This window comes from Phacochoerus africanus, chromosome 7 (genome assembly GCF_016906955.1).
Source record: "Phacochoerus africanus isolate WHEZ1 chromosome 7, ROS_Pafr_v1, whole genome shotgun sequence".
NCBI classification, from domain to species: domain Eukaryota; kingdom Metazoa; phylum Chordata; class Mammalia; order Artiodactyla; family Suidae; genus Phacochoerus; species Phacochoerus africanus.
In genome coordinates this window covers 55,373,110-55,390,940 of record NC_062550.1, presented here as the reverse complement: position 1 = coordinate 55,390,940, position 17,831 = coordinate 55,373,110, and the positions used below count along the sequence as shown (strand labels likewise).

Below are 17,831 nucleotides of genomic sequence, written 5' to 3'. Positions count from 1 at the left end.
CATTGAAAACTTTGTCTAGATACTCATGCTGCAACAGAAGAAAGGGTGGGGGAAAAAATGTAATTGTAATGTATACATGTAAGGATAACTTGATCCCCTTGCTGTACAGTGGGAAAATAAAAAAAAAAAAAAGAAAAAAAGAATACAAACCTGAACTCAAATTCAAAAAACAGACTGGTGTTTGTCTGAGGTGGGGGTAGGGTGGAATTGGGAAAAATGGTAGAAGTGGTCAAAAGCTACAAACTTCCAGTTGTAAGATAAATATGTCCTGGGGATATAATACATAGCACTATGACTATAGCTAATAATACTCTATTGTACATTTGAAAGTAGTTAAGAGAACAGGTCACTAACATTGGGCAATTTTTCAAACTCACTTCCTTTGTAAAATAGGGATAATAAAGCGATTTGTCAGAGAGCATGTTTGTTTGCTGCAAAGATCAAATAAAATAATGTAAAAGTCTCTGTAGAGTATTTTTAGTGTTATTTTATCATTATTTTCTTATAAAGCTGTAGTGACGAACACTGTGCTAATCCCTTTAAAGCTCCACAGTGAGAGTTTAGTGACATCCAAGAATCTCTTAACAAGGAAGATTGCAGTGGTTAAGGACACAGGCTATGGAATTAAATCACCTGGCTTCACATGTTTGCTTCACTATTACTGTCTGTGTGACCTTGGATAAATGATCCCCTAAAGCCCCACTATTCTCAGGCGTAAATAGCAGTTATTATGAGCATTAAATGAGTTCATGTGTATAAAGCAGTTATTGTGTAAATAGTAGTTATTGTGAGAATTAAATGAGTTCATGTGTATAAAGTTCATGTGTATAAAGTACTTAGAATCCTGCCTGAGTCACAGAAAGCCCTTAATAATGACTACTATCACGTATGTGCTTCTGGCTTCCTTACAGGACATCTCAGGGTTGCAGTGAAATGTAAACATTTCATACAACTTAATAAAACAATCCACATTTGATGGATTGCTAATCATTTCTCACGATTTGGTTTGTGTATTAACATTTGGGGGAGATGTTTCCTTTAAAGAATGCAAGACCAAAAAAAAAAAAAAAAAAGAGAGAGAGCTCCTGTCGTGGCTCAGCGGTTAATGAACCCAACCACTATCCATGACGATGCAGAGTTTAATCCCTGGCCTAGCTCGTAATTATCTGCAGAAAGCAGAATAATGGTTTCTAAAGATGCCCATGTTCTAATTCCCAGAACCTGTGACTATGTTACCCTACATGGAAAATGGGTCTTGCAAATACAGACACACTTCACTTTACAGTCCCACAGATACTTTTTTTTTTTTTTTAAACAAATGGATGGTTTGTGGCAACCTTGCATCTGGCAAGTCTGTAGGAATCATTTCTCCAACAGCATTTGCTCACTTCGTTATCTCTGTGTCACATTTTGGTAATTCTCACAATTCTGCAAGCTTTGTCATTATTATTATTATATTTGTTGCAGTGATCTATGATCAAGGACCTTCGATGTTACTATTGCAAAAGGATTATGACTCACTGATGGCTCAGATGACATTAGCAATTTTTAGCAATTAAGTATTTAAGCAATTTAAAGTAGGTACATTGTCTTTTTTTGAGAGATAATGCTTTTGCGCACCTAACAGATTACAGTATGGCCAACATAACTTTTATATGCACTGGGAAACCAACAAGAATCATGTCACTAACTTTATTGGGATACTAGTTTTATTGCAATGGTCTGGAACCAAACCTGCAATATCTCTAAGGTCTGCTTATATGATTAAGATGAAAGATATTGAGATGGGAAGATTATCCTGATGTGTCTAAACTAATTACATGAACTCTTGAAAGCAGAGAATTTTCTCAGGTGTGAAGAGAGGGAGAGGTGACTAGTAAAAATGGTCAGAGATGCTGGCTTTGCAGACGTTATTAGCTTTGCAGATGAATGAAAGCAGCCATGAGCCAAAGAATGTGGGCAGCCTCCAGAAGTTGGAAAATACTATGAAATGATTTTCTCCTGGAGCCTCTAGAAGGGTACATAGCCCTGGAGACACTGACCTTAGTCGTGTGATATTCATGTTAGTTGTCTCATCTGTAGAACTGTGGGATGATAAATCTGTTTTGGCAATTTGGCCATCTAATTATGGCAATTTGTTATAGCAACAATAAGAAACTCATACACTGATCAATAAGGAAAGGCTGCAATCTATCTTCAGGGAGATTCATCAAGAAGTTGTTACTCTTGCATTTGGAGTGGATGGGCAATGAGATTCTGCTGTATAGCACCAGGAACTATATATTTAAACACTTGTGATGGAACATGATGGAGGATAATGTGAGAAAAAGAATGTATATATATATATATATATGTATATATATATGTACACATATGACTGGGTCTCTTTGCTCTACAGCAGAAATTGACACAACACTGTAAATCAATTATAATAAATTTTTTTTGAAAAAGAAGTTGTTAGGATATGAAAAGCAATTCCATAATGAATGGCTGGGAATCCACAATGCTAACCCTTTGACTTTGAATTCTACAGTTCTACCAGTGAACTCAGGGTCATTAAATTGAAGGGCAGTGGAATGAAACAGAGTAGAACACGGCACTCAGAGGACCCTGGTCCCTTTCAGATGTCCTAGTCATTTGGTCCTCAGGTGATTCAATCATTAATTGATTCCAAATTCAAAAAACCATTTCTAGTTGTAGGTCCCCCCATTATGAAGAGGATTTACAATTACATGGGTTACCACTAGGCTTTTATGGTGCTTTTTTCTGAAAAACTGGGAGGACAGGTAATCTTAGGGACATTAACCTGAAGTGAATTTCTAGCACTATCCCAAATTCTACTCCCATCTCCAGTAAGATGCAAACTTAGTGGGAAACTCCAAAACCAATCCACTTTTGGAAGATGTTTGATTTCAGGTGGAGTGAAAACCCTAAAGAAGGGCTAAGAACCAGATTTATAAATGGTCAATAAAGACACAGGAGAAGGCAGAGGAAGGATGCATTTACATAGCCTGCTGGTCTCTAATATCTGCTATGTAGTTGTAAGCTATCTTGGCCACATTCTGCTGGAGGAACCAAACTAGAGCCAACTGATAATCAACATAATCATCAAATTTTATTTATGGATCCATAGGTAGAAGAAAGTTGTTAACCCAAGATAGACAAGAAAATCATCTATAGAGTTTTTTAAGATACAAATTTTAGACTCTGCCTTTACAAATTATGCATCAGTAGGTCTAGGGTGGTATCAAGATTTCTAAGAATAATTGCAGGAAGCTTCACTAATAAATCATAGCCACAGCCTGAGTTGCATACTTACCCCTATGTCTACCAAGAGTGTATTTTTCCAGCCCTTTTTTCTCTGTCAACCGATATACATAAGAAGTCCTATGATCCTGTCCAGTGCATGCAACACCATCCAAAACTCTTTCATTAATAATCCTCATGGTTAAAAAACTCAAATGAACAACCATCTGGGCACCTCAGTCTCTCGAACACCAATCTGTTGATCGATTTGTACTTTGATGATTTGTTTCCTCTTAATTCTCTCTGATTTCACAAGCTAAACCATCTTTCCTTGAGTTACTTGTCTCTTGAAAAACTCATTTGTCCAGAGGGAAAAATGAGGGAGAAAGAGAAGGAAAGGCCATTATTCTTACCAAGAAGACAATGTTGGTGTTTTGATAGAGAGCTCGGGCCACACAGATTCTTTGCCTCTGACCCCCACTCAGGTTGATGCCCTAGAGAAGAAATATCCATAAACACCCACATTTTCCCTTAGTAAGTGAAATCATCTTTCTGGGAAAAAAATTTCCCTTTAAAATACTAACGTCTCTAAAAAAATCATAAATTGATGGTAATTTATTAATTAAATTGTGATAATATTTCTAAGGCAAAATGAAAACTATCTATCGGTCAACACAAATTATATGAAGGTAATTTTTGACTGATAACATCAGTCCTTCTTTGTACAGAGAGCTCGGCTGTATAAAAACATTAATAACCAAAAACCAAGGCGAGTGCTGAAAACTGCAAGTAATTCCATAATTGTTTCTAGTTTCATGAATTGTCTGTGGTGTATTTAACACGTGCCTCTTAAGTTTGACACAAGTTTTATTCAATGGAACTCTTCAGCAATATGTTTTTATAATCAAGTGGTAATTATAAAAATTCAAAAAACTAGTATTTAGGAGTTCCCTTGCAGCAAGCAGGTTAAGGATCCAGTGTTGTCACTGCAGTGGCTTGGGTTGCTGCTGTGGTACACGTTCAATCTCCAGCCCAGGAACTTCCATATGCTATAGCCGTAGCCAAAAAAAAAAAAAAAACTCACTAATGTTTATTGAGCACTAAGTACATGCCAGGCTTTTGTGAATGACTTTACATTCCTTATTTCTCTTTTTTGTCATAGTAATTTCAATGCGTAGGCATTGTTCTCCACATGGAAACTAAGGGTCAGAAAAGTTCAGGTCATACTCTTAAATACTATACTATGCTGCAATAAAGAACAGCCATAAATAATGCTGACTATGGAATCAGACCAATCCCACTTGCATCAGAGACTCTGATTGGGCAAGTTCCTTTGCTTTCAATCTTTGTTTTCTTACCTGCAATATGCAGATAACAAAACACCCATATAACAAATTTGTTGTAAAGGTAGATAATGCATGTAACAAAAGCCTCTGCCTAGTACTGACATCTATGAGAGTTAAACATTGTAGCCAATGGCACAAGCATAAATATTTTTCAGCTGGTCAGAATTGTAAGACATCAAAGTAAAACATGTTCATACAAAGAAAAAAGAACTCTTTACCGGCAGAGAGGAAGAAGTTGAAGGAAACAATCTCGGTTTCCAAATCAAAGCAAACACCAAGTGAGTATTTGATCAAAGGCAGAGGCTGCTTCATTCCCCTTGAGAACTCTTGAGCGGCTAGCAAAATGTGAGGTGTATGCAGGTTACTCAACCAAGGCTTAAGAGGGTGGCATCAAGAACTCCTGTGCTCCTGCTTCTGGAACTTGTCACTAAGAAAACCCACAATTCAGGAGTTCCCGTCATGGCTCAGTGGAAACTAATATGACTAGTACTCATGAGGACTCAGGTTTGATCCCTGGCCTCCTCACTCAGAGGGTTAAGGATCCAGTGCTGCCATGAGCTGCAGTGTAGGTCACAGACGTGGCTCGGATCTGGCGTGGCTGTGGTTGTGGTGTAGGCTGGTGTTGGTGGCTACAGCTCCGATTCAACCCCTAGCCTGGGAACCTACATACGCCATGGGTGCGGCCCTAAAAAGACAAAAAAAATGAAAGGAAGAAAGGAAGGAAGGAAGGAAGGGAGAAAGGAAGGAAGGAGGGAAGGAAGAAAGAAAGAAAGAAAACCTACAATTCATGAGCACTCTGATTTTGTTAAGCTCCAAGAAAGGTTAAAGCCAACCAGATGATTTTTCAATATTTTTATTCATCATTTAATTAAACTATACATAGCTCACCCTCTCTCCAATTTCAGTTTGGTCTCCAAATGGTAGTAAGTCAATATCCGGCTGAAGAGAACAGGCATCTGTGACAGCTTTGTACCTTTGGGAGAAATGATTTTGAGTTTTTCGATCATTACTAAAATACTGTTTATTAATGAAGTCCCAGGTTCAATGTCTTGGAAGCTGAAATAAAACACTTATTGAACAACTTAGTATAGACCAACCTCTATACTAGGTTTGTAGATACGAAGATAAATAGACACTGGTTCCTACCTTTATAAAACTATTAATAAGGTCCTATTGTATAGCACAGAGAACTATATTCAATATCTTATAACAACTTATAATGAAAAAGAATATTAAAAAGAATAGAAATATACGTGTATAACTGAATCCCTTTGCTGTACACCTGAAACCAACACAACGTTGTAAATTAGCTATAGTTCATTTTTTTTAAATGGCTAAAATTTTTTTAAAAACCTATTAAATGGAGCAAAAGATTGATTACAGGTAATAAAAATGTACCTTGTTAGGTACTACAGATGGGTATGTACAAAGTGCTCCTAGATTATGCAGGAAGAAATGATGGTCTGAGACAGTAGTGACATCTTCACAGAGCTGGTGAATTACAAGGTGTGTCCAGGAAGATGAGTTGTAATTTTCCATGATTGAAAATGAGGAAAAGGAGGCTTAAGGATCTGCAGGAAGGTAGACAAGTTCATGGTGCATATGAGGAAAAAGAGGAAGCTCACTTGGGCTAAAGCATAAGTTATGTGGGGACCTGTGCCCAAATTCACAGTGCTGAAGGGAGGAGAAAATTGGAAGATGATGAGGATGGACAGTACACAAGTTGATCAAAGGCTGGACCTGGAAATAGGATGGACTGGACATATAGGGAAGCATGGGGACTGCGAGTCCTGGGGAAATTAACAATGGTTTCATTTTCTCAATCACCTCGTCTTAATATATTCAAGTCATTTTTCATTCTTCCCTTTTCTTCTCCTTGCTCTTATTTGCTCGTCCTTACTCTAGAATGCTCTTCTGTCAACTGTCCCTTCTTTTTCCATTTCTACAGTCACTGTCAAGTGCAGGCAACAAACGTGGCATGCCTGGATCATCATTCCAATAAACTTCTAAATGTCCTTTTGCTCCTAATGCAGATTCATCCCGTATGAATCTGTCATGACACAGCTAGATCACGTTTACTTTTTTTTTTCTTTTTACAGTTGTACCTGTGGCATATGGAAGTTCCATGGCTAGTGGTTGAATCAGAGCTGCAGCTGCTGGCCTACTCCACAACCACACCAACAGCAATGCAGGAATCGAGCCACATCTGCAACCTATGCCACAGCTTGCAGCAGTGCCAGATTCTTAATCCACTGAGCGAGGCCAGGGAGTGAACCTACATCCTCATGGATACTAGCCGGGTTCTTAACCCACTGAGCTGCAATGGGAGCTCCCACATTTACTTTGTTAGTCCCCTTTTTAACACTTGCTGTATCTCTCAAGAGAGCTAGGATAATGCCCAGACTGGCTTTTAAGTCACTTTACTGCCTCATCTCAGCCTTCCTGTACAATCTAGTTTGTCATTATCAATATACACAGATTCCTTTCTGTCTGGTTTGTTCCCAGGCCCCAGTCTTTTGTGCTTTGAGTATTTCCTCCCACACTCTTTGCTTTCCTCTCCCCTCCCCCTTCCTCATGCCTGTCCCTCGATTTAATTCTCTTTGACTTTCAGGACCCAGCTTCGGGTAAGATTCATCCCTTGTGAGGGTGGCTTAAGGGAAGCGTCACACCTTTATTCATACACTGTTGAAAGGCAGCACATTCTGGCTGCCCTCAGTAACCAGACCCCTCAGATCCCATACTTTTCCTTTTCTTTCCATGGTTAACCTCCTTCTGCTCTTTACTGGGGTTTTCCTTTTGTTTATCAACAACCTCAGCACCACCATCACCCCCAACACACACACACACACACACACACACACACACACACACTTCTGTTTTGGCTTTTTGGTTTTGGTCTACAAATTGTCCTGTCTAAGTGTATAGGACAAGCTGAAATTTCCAGGAAAACTTCTCTTGTAAAAGTTGGCTCAACAGACTTGGTGATGAGGATGGAAGCAGGGCAAACAGAGAAGAAAGTCCTGACATAAAGATTTCAGAAACCAGGAACCAAATATAGGAATCAGAAATAGTTGTTCATGGGAGTTCCCCTTGTGGTTCATTGGAAACAAACCCTACTAGTATCCATGAGGACACAGGTTCGATCCCTGGCCCCACTGGGTTAAGGATCCGGCATTGCTGTGAGCTGTGGTGTAGGTTGCAGATGCAGCTCAGCTCCCATGTTTCTGTTGCTGTGGCTGTGGTGTAGGCCAGCAGCTGTAGCTCCAATTCGACCCTTAGCCTGGGAATTTCCATATGCCACAAGTGCGGCTCTAAAAAGACAAAAAGGAAAGGAAAAAAAAAATGGAAACAGTTGTTCATTTTAATTCTAAGTGTTATACATTCAAAATTACCTCTGCTTGTTGAAAGGACTTCCAAAGGTAATATTTTCTTCCACCGTAGCATTTAATAGCCAAGGCTTTTGAGCTGCATAAGCCACAGAATACCTGCTCCTACTGGGAAATGGAAAAGAAAAATAAAACATCAAAATTATGCAAGGATGCTGTGCTGTATCTGTATTTTAGTATAACTAAGAAAAATGAAAGTTGATAAAATATCTCAGAAATGGAGAACTTCTAAAAAAGAACATTTTAACAATCATCAATTTTATTATCAGTTAAATATGTCACTAAATTAAAGGGTTTAGATTTTAATTAAAACAACACACAATGTGCAAATTTGACTTTGCTATTCTAAAGAAGTATTTTAAAATATGAACTATTAATTAAAATTTTATTTCTAAAATGACTATTTATTTAATTAAAAATAATTAAAAGAAAACATTTCTCTCTAATAGCTCTCCAATAGCCATGGAGGTTTTACTTTATATTAAAAGCACTTTACATTACTATGAATCTTACATAAATTCCTTAAAAAAAGACGGGAACTGATACTATAATTAATATATGTGTTTGTGGCTTAATCGCATTAACATATTTTAAGCTAATAGATAATGTAACTATTTCAAAACAAAAAATAATATCTTGAAGAGTCCATTTCAATATTGAAACTACACATTTAAAAATCACATATTTCAATACATATTGAAATAGTTTATTTTTTAAAAAATGATAGCTTCCTCCCTGTCCTCCATTTTTTTTGGCTTGTAAATTCTACCAGATGTCTATACATCAGATTTTAATTTTCAAAATTAGGAAAATGCATGTGAGTCGAAGATAAAAAAGACAAGGGGACTTGGGTAGGGAAGGGGTCAGCTTAAAAATCACATTTCCACAGTTAGTTTACGGTCTGTAAGTATTAATTAAGGAATTAAGGTTAAAAGAGAATATGGTTAAGAAAAAGAGTAGTTAGAAATGCTCAGTAATCATCCTGAAACACTGTCTTAGGGCTTTAGGAGACATGGCAATATATAGTATCTAGTAGTCTCTTAGATAATCATCTGTGCAGTAAAACAGTGGTTCCCAACCTCTGGCATGTCTGTTTTCCTCTCCCCCAGGCTACCCCCCTTTTTTTTTTTTTTAATGGGTGAAGCACTTGGCTTTCACTTCTAGCTTAGAGGCAGATTCCTTCACTGTTTAACTCATAAATTCTTGCATTTTTTTTTTTATGAAATCCCATATCCAATTTGCTAGGAAGAGTCTGAGTTTCAACCAAAGGTGAGACATGTGTGACTCATGGAGAAGATAACAGCTGACACAACAGGCCATTTTGTTTGGCAAATTAATTCTTTTTAGCAGCCTCCAAATGTTGGGAACTACTGCTATTAGAAATATGCTAGCACATTTTAATAAAAATTACTTGCTACTTTCTCAGAATGAATAAAATGACAAGAAGTAAGAGACTGAGTATCAGGTAAGGTCTGAGGAAGGAAGTTATTCATATTAAATGCAGATTAAAACAGAAATAATACCTTCTGGTTGCTTCAAAAGAAGGTTCAGATTCATTTACACTGCAAGTATGGTAAACAATGTTCATTAATTATGAAATATAAGTATAGAATGAATGTGTGCACATATCAGGTAAGAGACAAACATTGGGCATATTAAATAGCTACTTTACCAAATGGTTTTTGATATCAATTCCAAAGACAAATCAGATGAATGGCAGTCTTCATTTTCAACTTTATCAGCTAGGAAACAATTACTTAGTAAGCTTCCAAAAGAAAGACAGCACTATTCTCCCTCATACAAAATTTGGGTTTATGCAAGGGCTTTGTTCTAGCCCCAACTCTGCTCCAAGCAGCTGGATACATCTAGGTAATATTTCCAGAATAGTTTCCTAGTCTATATAAGAATTTGATATTTCCAAGCATGCCCTACCTTTAAAATTCAAATTTAATCCACTTAAATTCCTAATCAGTTACCTACCCTAAGGCAAGAGAAGAAATACTGTTTGTGCTCTAAACTTGAAGGGTTTAGGCACAGTCTGGCCCTTAAGACACTAGTAAGAAAGATGGACATGCACAATGCATGGTCACACCTGCAACATTTGAGTATTAAATTAATTACTGATTGATATATTTGTCTAAAAGGAAATGTTTGACTAATTAAATTTATTCTTAATCTATATATATTCTTAATCTATATTGTGGGGAAAGAACACCTGAGGACCTATTCATTTTATTATTCTAAATTTAATATTTCAGTTGAACTTCATCATTTTGAAACACACGAATTCAAAAACCACACACATAATGAAAGTCAACAAGAACTCCAAAAACAGATCCTATTTCACATTCACTTTTGTGGAGAAAACGTCCCTAAGTATGTTACCTAGTGACGTTCGACTTAGTGTTTGTAATGATAAGATTTTTCACAATTGCACATTTCTAATGACAGCTTGGGATGGTTAATAGAGGCAGGGAAAAACAACCTTAGACTAAACATTCACTCTTAATAATGGTTATTCCCTGATTTAAGTTGCTCATAAAAATAATGAAATGCACAATTTTCCAAGTGATATTTTCCACACACGCTTTAGATGCCAAAAAAAACTTGGATTTTATTTTATTTTATTTTTAGTGGTAAAAAGCCAATAAATGACTGCAGTAGTTTTAGTTAATCTGAGGAAGAGAGAAAAGAGATGAGGAAGAGCAGGTGAGTGGCAAAAATTAATGGATTAATCTGCCTACGGCCGTCCAGGTAGAAATGCCCATGAGAAATTTGAAAATGTCAGCCCAAACTGGAGATACGAATTTGAAAGTCATCGAGTTTTTTCAATTACTATTAATTAAATGCAACTACATGCATTTAATATCAATTCTAAAACATTTGTTGATCACTTCCTTGTGCCAAAATACTAGAGATAGAGTAAACAAAGAAAAGTTATTCCTTTCGTGTTGCTCTCTGTTTTGTGGGAGTGTGACAAGGGAACAAACACTATGATAGGTTAAGCAAAAGGTGATATCAGAGCACAGATGCAGGAAAATCAATCCACCTCTGGCAAATCCGGGTAAACAATGGAATTTATGCCAGATGGATAAGTAAAAGTGGGCTAGATGAACAAAATATAAAGAGTATTTCAGACCAGTTAAAATACGTACTGGATGACCTTGACATATCCTGGTCATACGAGGAGCTGGTATAAATTTATCTTGGCTAAAATGTGGGTGTCTATGGTAAGTGAAGAAAAGTATGATTTTAAGAAAAGTGGTGAACTTAAAAAAGGATGCCCAGCCAGAAAATGAAGGAGCCCATAAACCATTTTCAGAGTGAACTTTTTCCACAGAGTAGTAAAAAAGCACTGAAAGGATTTAAACAAGGGAGATACAGATTCGGTTCAGAAATATCACTGATTGCCAAAGGGAACAAGTGAATTGGAAGGGAAAAGACTGGTGGTAATTCAGAGACCTCTGGAGCTGTAGGATTCTAGAGAAGGGAAGGCAGTGGCCTGCATTAGGGTGATGGGGAATGAATGAGGAGAAGTAGACACGTTCAAAGATACCTAGGATTGTGTGATTGACAAGTTGAGGAAGGATGGAGAGGAGGAAGGAATCACGGACAGGGAACACAGATAAGGAAAAGTGCACATGGTGGGGGGAAGAGATCAAATTCAGCATCAGACACATTCAGTTTGAGGTACCTAACGGATGTCAGAATGACCATAGCCAGGAAGCAGAATATGAAGCTCAGGAGAGAGATCTGGTCAACAAATAACGATTTGGGGATGATTTCCCTCAGAATATATGCCTTAGATACCAAGGACTTTAGTTTCCTTCCTTTGCCAGTGAAAAACCAATAAATGACTTTGACAATTCTAGCTTACTTCAGTTAAGTGAACAAAGGATCAGGAGCAGACAGAGGAAGCTAAAGTCATGGGAGGCTATGTGGATTGCCCAGCAAGTATATAGAGAGGCAGAAAAGAAGCAGGGAAAGATGGAACCTTGAAAAACATCACCCTTTAACAAACGGCCAAGGAAAAGACATTTGCAAAAGCGAGTGAAAGGAGCAGGCAAAAGTTCTAAGAGGTAAACTTGACTGTGAGTTTTACTGGAAACTAAGCAGAGAGACATTTTTAGGAAGAATGGTATGAGCAACAAACTCAAGTGGAAAGGAAGTCAAGCAAGGTAGTGATCAGAAAGTGTGCAGTAAATTTAAAAACTAGGATGGCACTGATGGATTGGATAAGATGTAGACACCAGCCTGCAGTAGACTGAAGTAAGAGGGACATAAGAGGAACTGGGGGGGATGAGGAAAGACCTTTTTTTATCTAAAAAAAAAAAGAAGGTGAAAGAGTGGTAGCTGGAAGGGCTGTGCGCTGAAATTAGAAAGATGATGGAGATACAGAGAGGGTGTGAGGAGGTGAGAGGGTCCTATTTTTCTGCAAGTGGAAATGGAAAAAACCGGGGACTCAGCAAGATGTGAAAGAGATAAAGAGCAAAGACAACATGTTTTGGCTTTAGGACGTTTCAGTCAGGTGAGGAGAGCAGCTCACATTTGTTCTTTGAACAAAATGCAGAGGGACTGGAAGAGAAGGTACATTTCAGTCCACCTGGGAGAATAAGACAAGGTTTTATGAAAGATACAACATCAGAGCTGACACGAGAAAAGAAGAGTGAGACCACAAATCTGAGAAAATTACAGAGGGACTATGTGCATTTGAGAACGAGCTTCCTGGAGCACAACAGTAAGGGAGGGAAGTGGAATAGCAGGATATGAACTTAAGAAGTTCGTAAGACAGGGACCAGTTCATGAAAGGCCCTTTTGTGCAAAGAAGTCTGGAGTATTTTATTTCCTTTCTGCTTTGGACAATCAATAAGAGAATTACAGGAGTTATCTTGTGGCTCAGTGGGTTAAGTATCTGGTGTTGTCACTGCAGTGGTTTGGGTTGCTGCTGTGGCACAGGTTTGATCCCTGGCCTGGGAACTTCCACATGATGTGGGTGCAGCCAGAAATAAAAATAAAAATAAAAGATTTACTAGCAAGAAGGTAGTAATTAGATGTTCACATCAAAAGTAAAATCTCACAACAGTGTGGAGAAAGGTAAGGGAGCTATTACAGTGAGTAGCTCACATATGCGATAAGTATCTGAACCAGGAAAATAATTAAAATGTAAGGACCGACATAAGAAAAGTGATTGGTTGGATTCTGCAGGCAATGGAGAGAGAGAAGAATCTCGGTTGAATCTCTGGGATCTGACTTGGGCACTCACTCGCTGATTTCAGGGGTTGGGGACACCACCCTTCCAAGATTCAGGAGGAGAAGCAGGTTTTGGAAACAGCAGCAATATGAAAGGTATGAGCTCAGTTTGGATGTGTTCAGTTGGCTGCTTGTATACAACTTTTCGGAAGGAGGTATTACGTTTTCAGAAGCAAGATCTTGGCTAGAAATGTACACTGGTGTGTGTGTCCTTAGTACTTAGAGAGCAGCTAAAGTCAAAGATACAAATAAAGGAAGGAGGAGTTCCCATTGTGGCTCAGCAGAAATGAATCCGACTAGGAACCATGAGGTTGCAGGTTCGATCCCTGGCCTTGCTCAGTGGGTTGAGGATCCGGCGTTGCCAGGAGCTGTGGTGTAGGTTGCAGATTGCAGACACAGCTTGGATCCCACGTTGTTGTGACTGTGGTGTAGGCCGGCAGCTGTAGCTCCAATTCAACCCCTAGCCTGCAACCTCCATATGCCGTGGGTGTGGTCCTAGGAAAAAAAAAAGCAAAAATAAATAAACACATAAATAAATAAATACATAAATAAATAAAGGAAGGAGACCCTGTAGTAGACTGCAGAAAGATTGGAGGAGAACTAGAATATTCTTCCTCACCTTCCATCGCCACTTGTCCTTACTGTTTAACTCATTAATTTTGGCTTATTCTTAAAATGTAAGTTCAAGTATCATTCATCTATGCATCCCCTTAAAAAAGCCTTGTTGACCCCACAGACTCAACTCAGGTCACCTATGATTGGTTCTTCTAAAACCCTGTATGTTTTCTTCCTGACAATGACAACAATTGAACCAAATAATTATGGAACTATTTTCTTCCTTCTTCATGGCCTTCTAACAGTATGCTTCCTGAGAATAGGGGGCTGGTTCCCTTGTTCAATTATTTACCCCCTGACAGTGAATACAAAGATTTGCATGTTGTAGGCATGCGGTATACAATTTTAAAAATGTAAATAAACGTGAAAGTGTCATGGAAATCAAGAAAGGAATTGGTTTCCAGGAGTCATCCATGGTGAACAGTTTCAAAGCTATGGAGAGGTTAAGACTGAGGACAAAACATGACAAGTGAGCATTTAGGAAGTCAAGGCAAGAACTTTTCAGCCTGATTGCATTGTGCTGGGTAGAAGGAAAGCAAGGTTAAGTGTGGGTAAATTATTCCTTTAAAAAGAGAAATGTTTCAGGCATTTATGAGATAGGCAAGACATGTTTTTTGTTTTTTTTTTTTTAATGAAAGCTCATGGAATGAAGACAGCAAGAAATTAAAGACTTCTATAAGAAATAAGGCTTAAATCCTGTAGTAAAGTCCTGAAAAAGGCATGACGGCATATGGTGGATCTTCACTTCTGAAGACGTTCCCTTGCAGGATTTAGCTATATTTTCCTTTAAGACTGAAAGTTAAATATCTTTTACTAGCTGCAGAGGAAGAAAGCAAAAGTAGATAAGGATCCATTTGTAGGTAGCCATTTCTCACAAATAAAAAAATTATCCTCTTTCATTTTCCAAGAGTTATATGGCCCTTAACTTTCAGAGTCCCTCTTTCCAAACTTCCCACTTGGCAATATGTTTCATCAAATTCAATTATGGAAGGTTATTTTCTCTCTTCCTAAATAAATACATACATACTCAAATAAATAAATAGCATTATCTCTGAATTCTAACATCAGATCCTATGTGACTACATGGAAATTACCAGTTCCATGTTTACACTCATCACCCACCACTCAGTGTGGCAGTGAACAGTGCTAGGCAACTGAGACAGCAAAGAGGGCAGATGGAAAATTCCCTCTTGGAAAGTGACACCCAATTATACTTCCATATGCAGGATTTGGGTGTACTTTCATTCAAAAGTAAAAGTTAGCCCTGGTATCCCAGCAGTTTCCAAGTTCATGGTTGATACCTTATGGAATGGGAAAGAGTGACTTTTGTAATTTTAAATCAGGAACCATATTTGGAAGGAGGGGACGCAAACATGTTATATCATGCCTGATCTAGAAAAGCTGACTCAGTGTTGCTGTTATCCCTTCATGCCAGGCAAAGTCACATAAAAAGAAGCAACTCAATTCACCAGCCTTACAGTAACTGAGCCACTATAATTACATCAAGACAATAGAAAATAGAACATCGGGACAAATAGGGTCTGGCAATAGGATGACTGATGTCATGGGCAAGGTGGAAAGGAAAAGAAAGGGAAACCAAAGATAGATTATGGCTACGTCTCACATGATTACCACAATTATTATACATTCTGAACTCTCTCATGGGAACCATCCATCAGGTAAAGCATTTTAGTTCCAGTTCCTAAAACATTAGTAGGAATCATTATTTATCATGACAACCAGGAAAGGACAATTTCAGTCAGGCAGAACATTGCCTTTTCAACAACCATAAAACACACCCACGAAAAAAAGGAACCCTCCTACACTGTTGGTGGGAATATAAATTGCTAGAATCACTATGGAGAACAGTATGGAGGTTCCTTTCAAAACTAAAAATAGAACTACCATATGGTCCAGTAATCCCATTCCTGGGCATATATCCAGAGAAAATCATAATTCTAAAAGATACATGCACCCCAATATTTACTGCAGCACTATTTACAATAGCTAAGACATGGAAGAAACCTAAATGTTTGTCAACAGACGAATGGATAAAGAAGATGTGGTGCATATATACAATGGAATATTGCTCACTCATAAAAAAGGATGAAATGTTGTCATGTGCAGCAACATGGATGGACCTAGAGATTATTGTACTAAGAGAAGTCAAAGACAAAAAGTCATATGATATCACCTCTATGTGGAATCTAAAAAAATGATACAAAAAATAAAAACAGAAACAGACTCACAGACTTTTTGAAAACAAATTTATCTTTACCAAAGGGGAAAGTTTGGGGGTGGAATAAATTAGGAGTTTGGGATTAACATATACACATTACTATATATAAAATGGATAATCAACAAGGACCTACTGTATAGCATAGGGAACTCTACTCGATATTCTATAATAACCTATATGGGAAGAGAATCTGAAAAAGAATGGATATATATATCCATATATATATATATATATATATATATAATTTTTTATTTGTGAGAAATGGCTACCTACCAGCGGATCTTTATCTACCTTTGCTCTCTTCTGCTGAAGCTAGCAAAAGATATTTAACTTTCACTCTTAAAGGAAAATATACCTAAATATATTTAGACACATATTCATTTTACTGTGCACCAGAAACTAACACAACATTGCAAATCAAGTATACTCCAGTATAAAATAAAAATTAAATTAAATTGATAAGAAAAAATAGAACACACTCAGGTGCAGGAGCAAGAACTCTGGCATTTTGACAAGTCTGGAGAATTTTTCAGTACCTCCCTGTCTCTCTCACATTTCTCTTCTGGGGCTACTCCATGTCAAAGGCTAAAAGTAGCACTTGCCAAGGAGACATCTATAAATGTCTTTGTGTATTAAGTTCTACCCATGCATGTGTGTCCTGGGGGAGTGACAACACCCTTCTCCCTCTCAGAATAAATATTTCTTGCTGCAACAGGACAGAGTACTTTATAGGACTTGGCTCATTCCATCTATGAGGGCACATTTAAAAATAAAATTCATGCGACCAGAGATATATTCAATGATGAATGAATGATGGCAAGACAGTTGGGGCCTAACTATAACATCTAGTTTATTTTTTGCTTTATTCTGCCTTGAGCTTAAAATTTTTTTTTTTTTTCACCTTTTAGGGATGCACCTGCTGCATATGGAAGTTACCAGGCTAGGGGTCGAATCTGAGCTACAGCTGAGGCCTACGCCACAGCCACGGCAATGCCAGATTCCAGCCATATCTGTGACCTACACAGCAACTCACAGCAATGTTGGATTCTTAACCCACTGAACAAGACCAGGGATCGAATCCACACCTTCATGGATACTAGTCGGTTTCATAACCTGCTGAACCACAACAGGAACTCCCTTGTTTTGAGCTTTAAAAAATAGCAAGCAATTAAGTCTGCTGAGGTAAAGGATGTCTTAGCATTTATACATCATCAACCTGTCAATATTGATCACTTCTAAATTAGCTTTGCTCTAATAACATTTATGCCTTTCTTTATTGGACTAGGCAAAACATTTTTTTTTTCCAGAATGAAAAGTAATTGCAAATAACTCTTTTAAAGAAGGTCAGTATCCTCTGAACTTGCTTGATCTTAAAATGTTTTCTTAGATACTAAGGATACCATGGAAGAAAATTAAGTAGTTCTCATAAAGAAAAATAACATTTGCATTAGCTTATCCAGTTTCTTAGAGGGTTAGTTTTTAATTTGTGTGTGTGTCAGAGCCAATCCAAATATCTTTGGAAGAAAATTTTTGTCCTTTGACCATGAAGAGATGGGATTATTGACTATTAAAGCAAATGTTCATAAAAAGATGATTTTTAAATTACAGTGATTTTATAAATACTTAGAATTATCATAAATCCTTTATCATAGCTTCATCCTACTGACTCTGAATTTAAGATCTAAATTTTCATTAGCTTTTTATTTATTTATTTATTTTGGTTTTTTTTTTTTTAGGGCCACACCCTTG

General features: G+C 37.5%; 1 protein-coding gene across 10 annotated transcripts in view; it reads right to left on the bottom strand.

Annotated features, from left to right (window-relative positions):
• Positions 1-17,831, bottom strand: part of ABCC9 (ATP binding cassette subfamily C member 9) — a 137,889-nt gene that overhangs the window by 58,243 nt on the left and 61,815 nt on the right. For 8 of the 10 annotated variants that reach the window (XM_047787421.1, XM_047787426.1, XM_047787419.1 and 5 more), the window contains 4 exons: positions 9,502-9,540; positions 7,985-8,086; positions 5,481-5,565; positions 3,660-3,740 (listed from right to left, as the gene is read on the bottom strand). In XM_047787421.1, the coding sequence (XP_047643377.1) occupies positions 3,660-3,740; positions 5,481-5,565; positions 7,985-8,086; positions 9,502-9,540 (307 nt within the window). The remainder of the gene's footprint in view (positions 1-3,659; positions 3,741-5,480; positions 5,566-7,984; positions 8,087-9,501; positions 9,541-17,831) is intronic. The other 2 variants (XM_047787427.1, XM_047787428.1) reach the window with 2 other exon arrangements.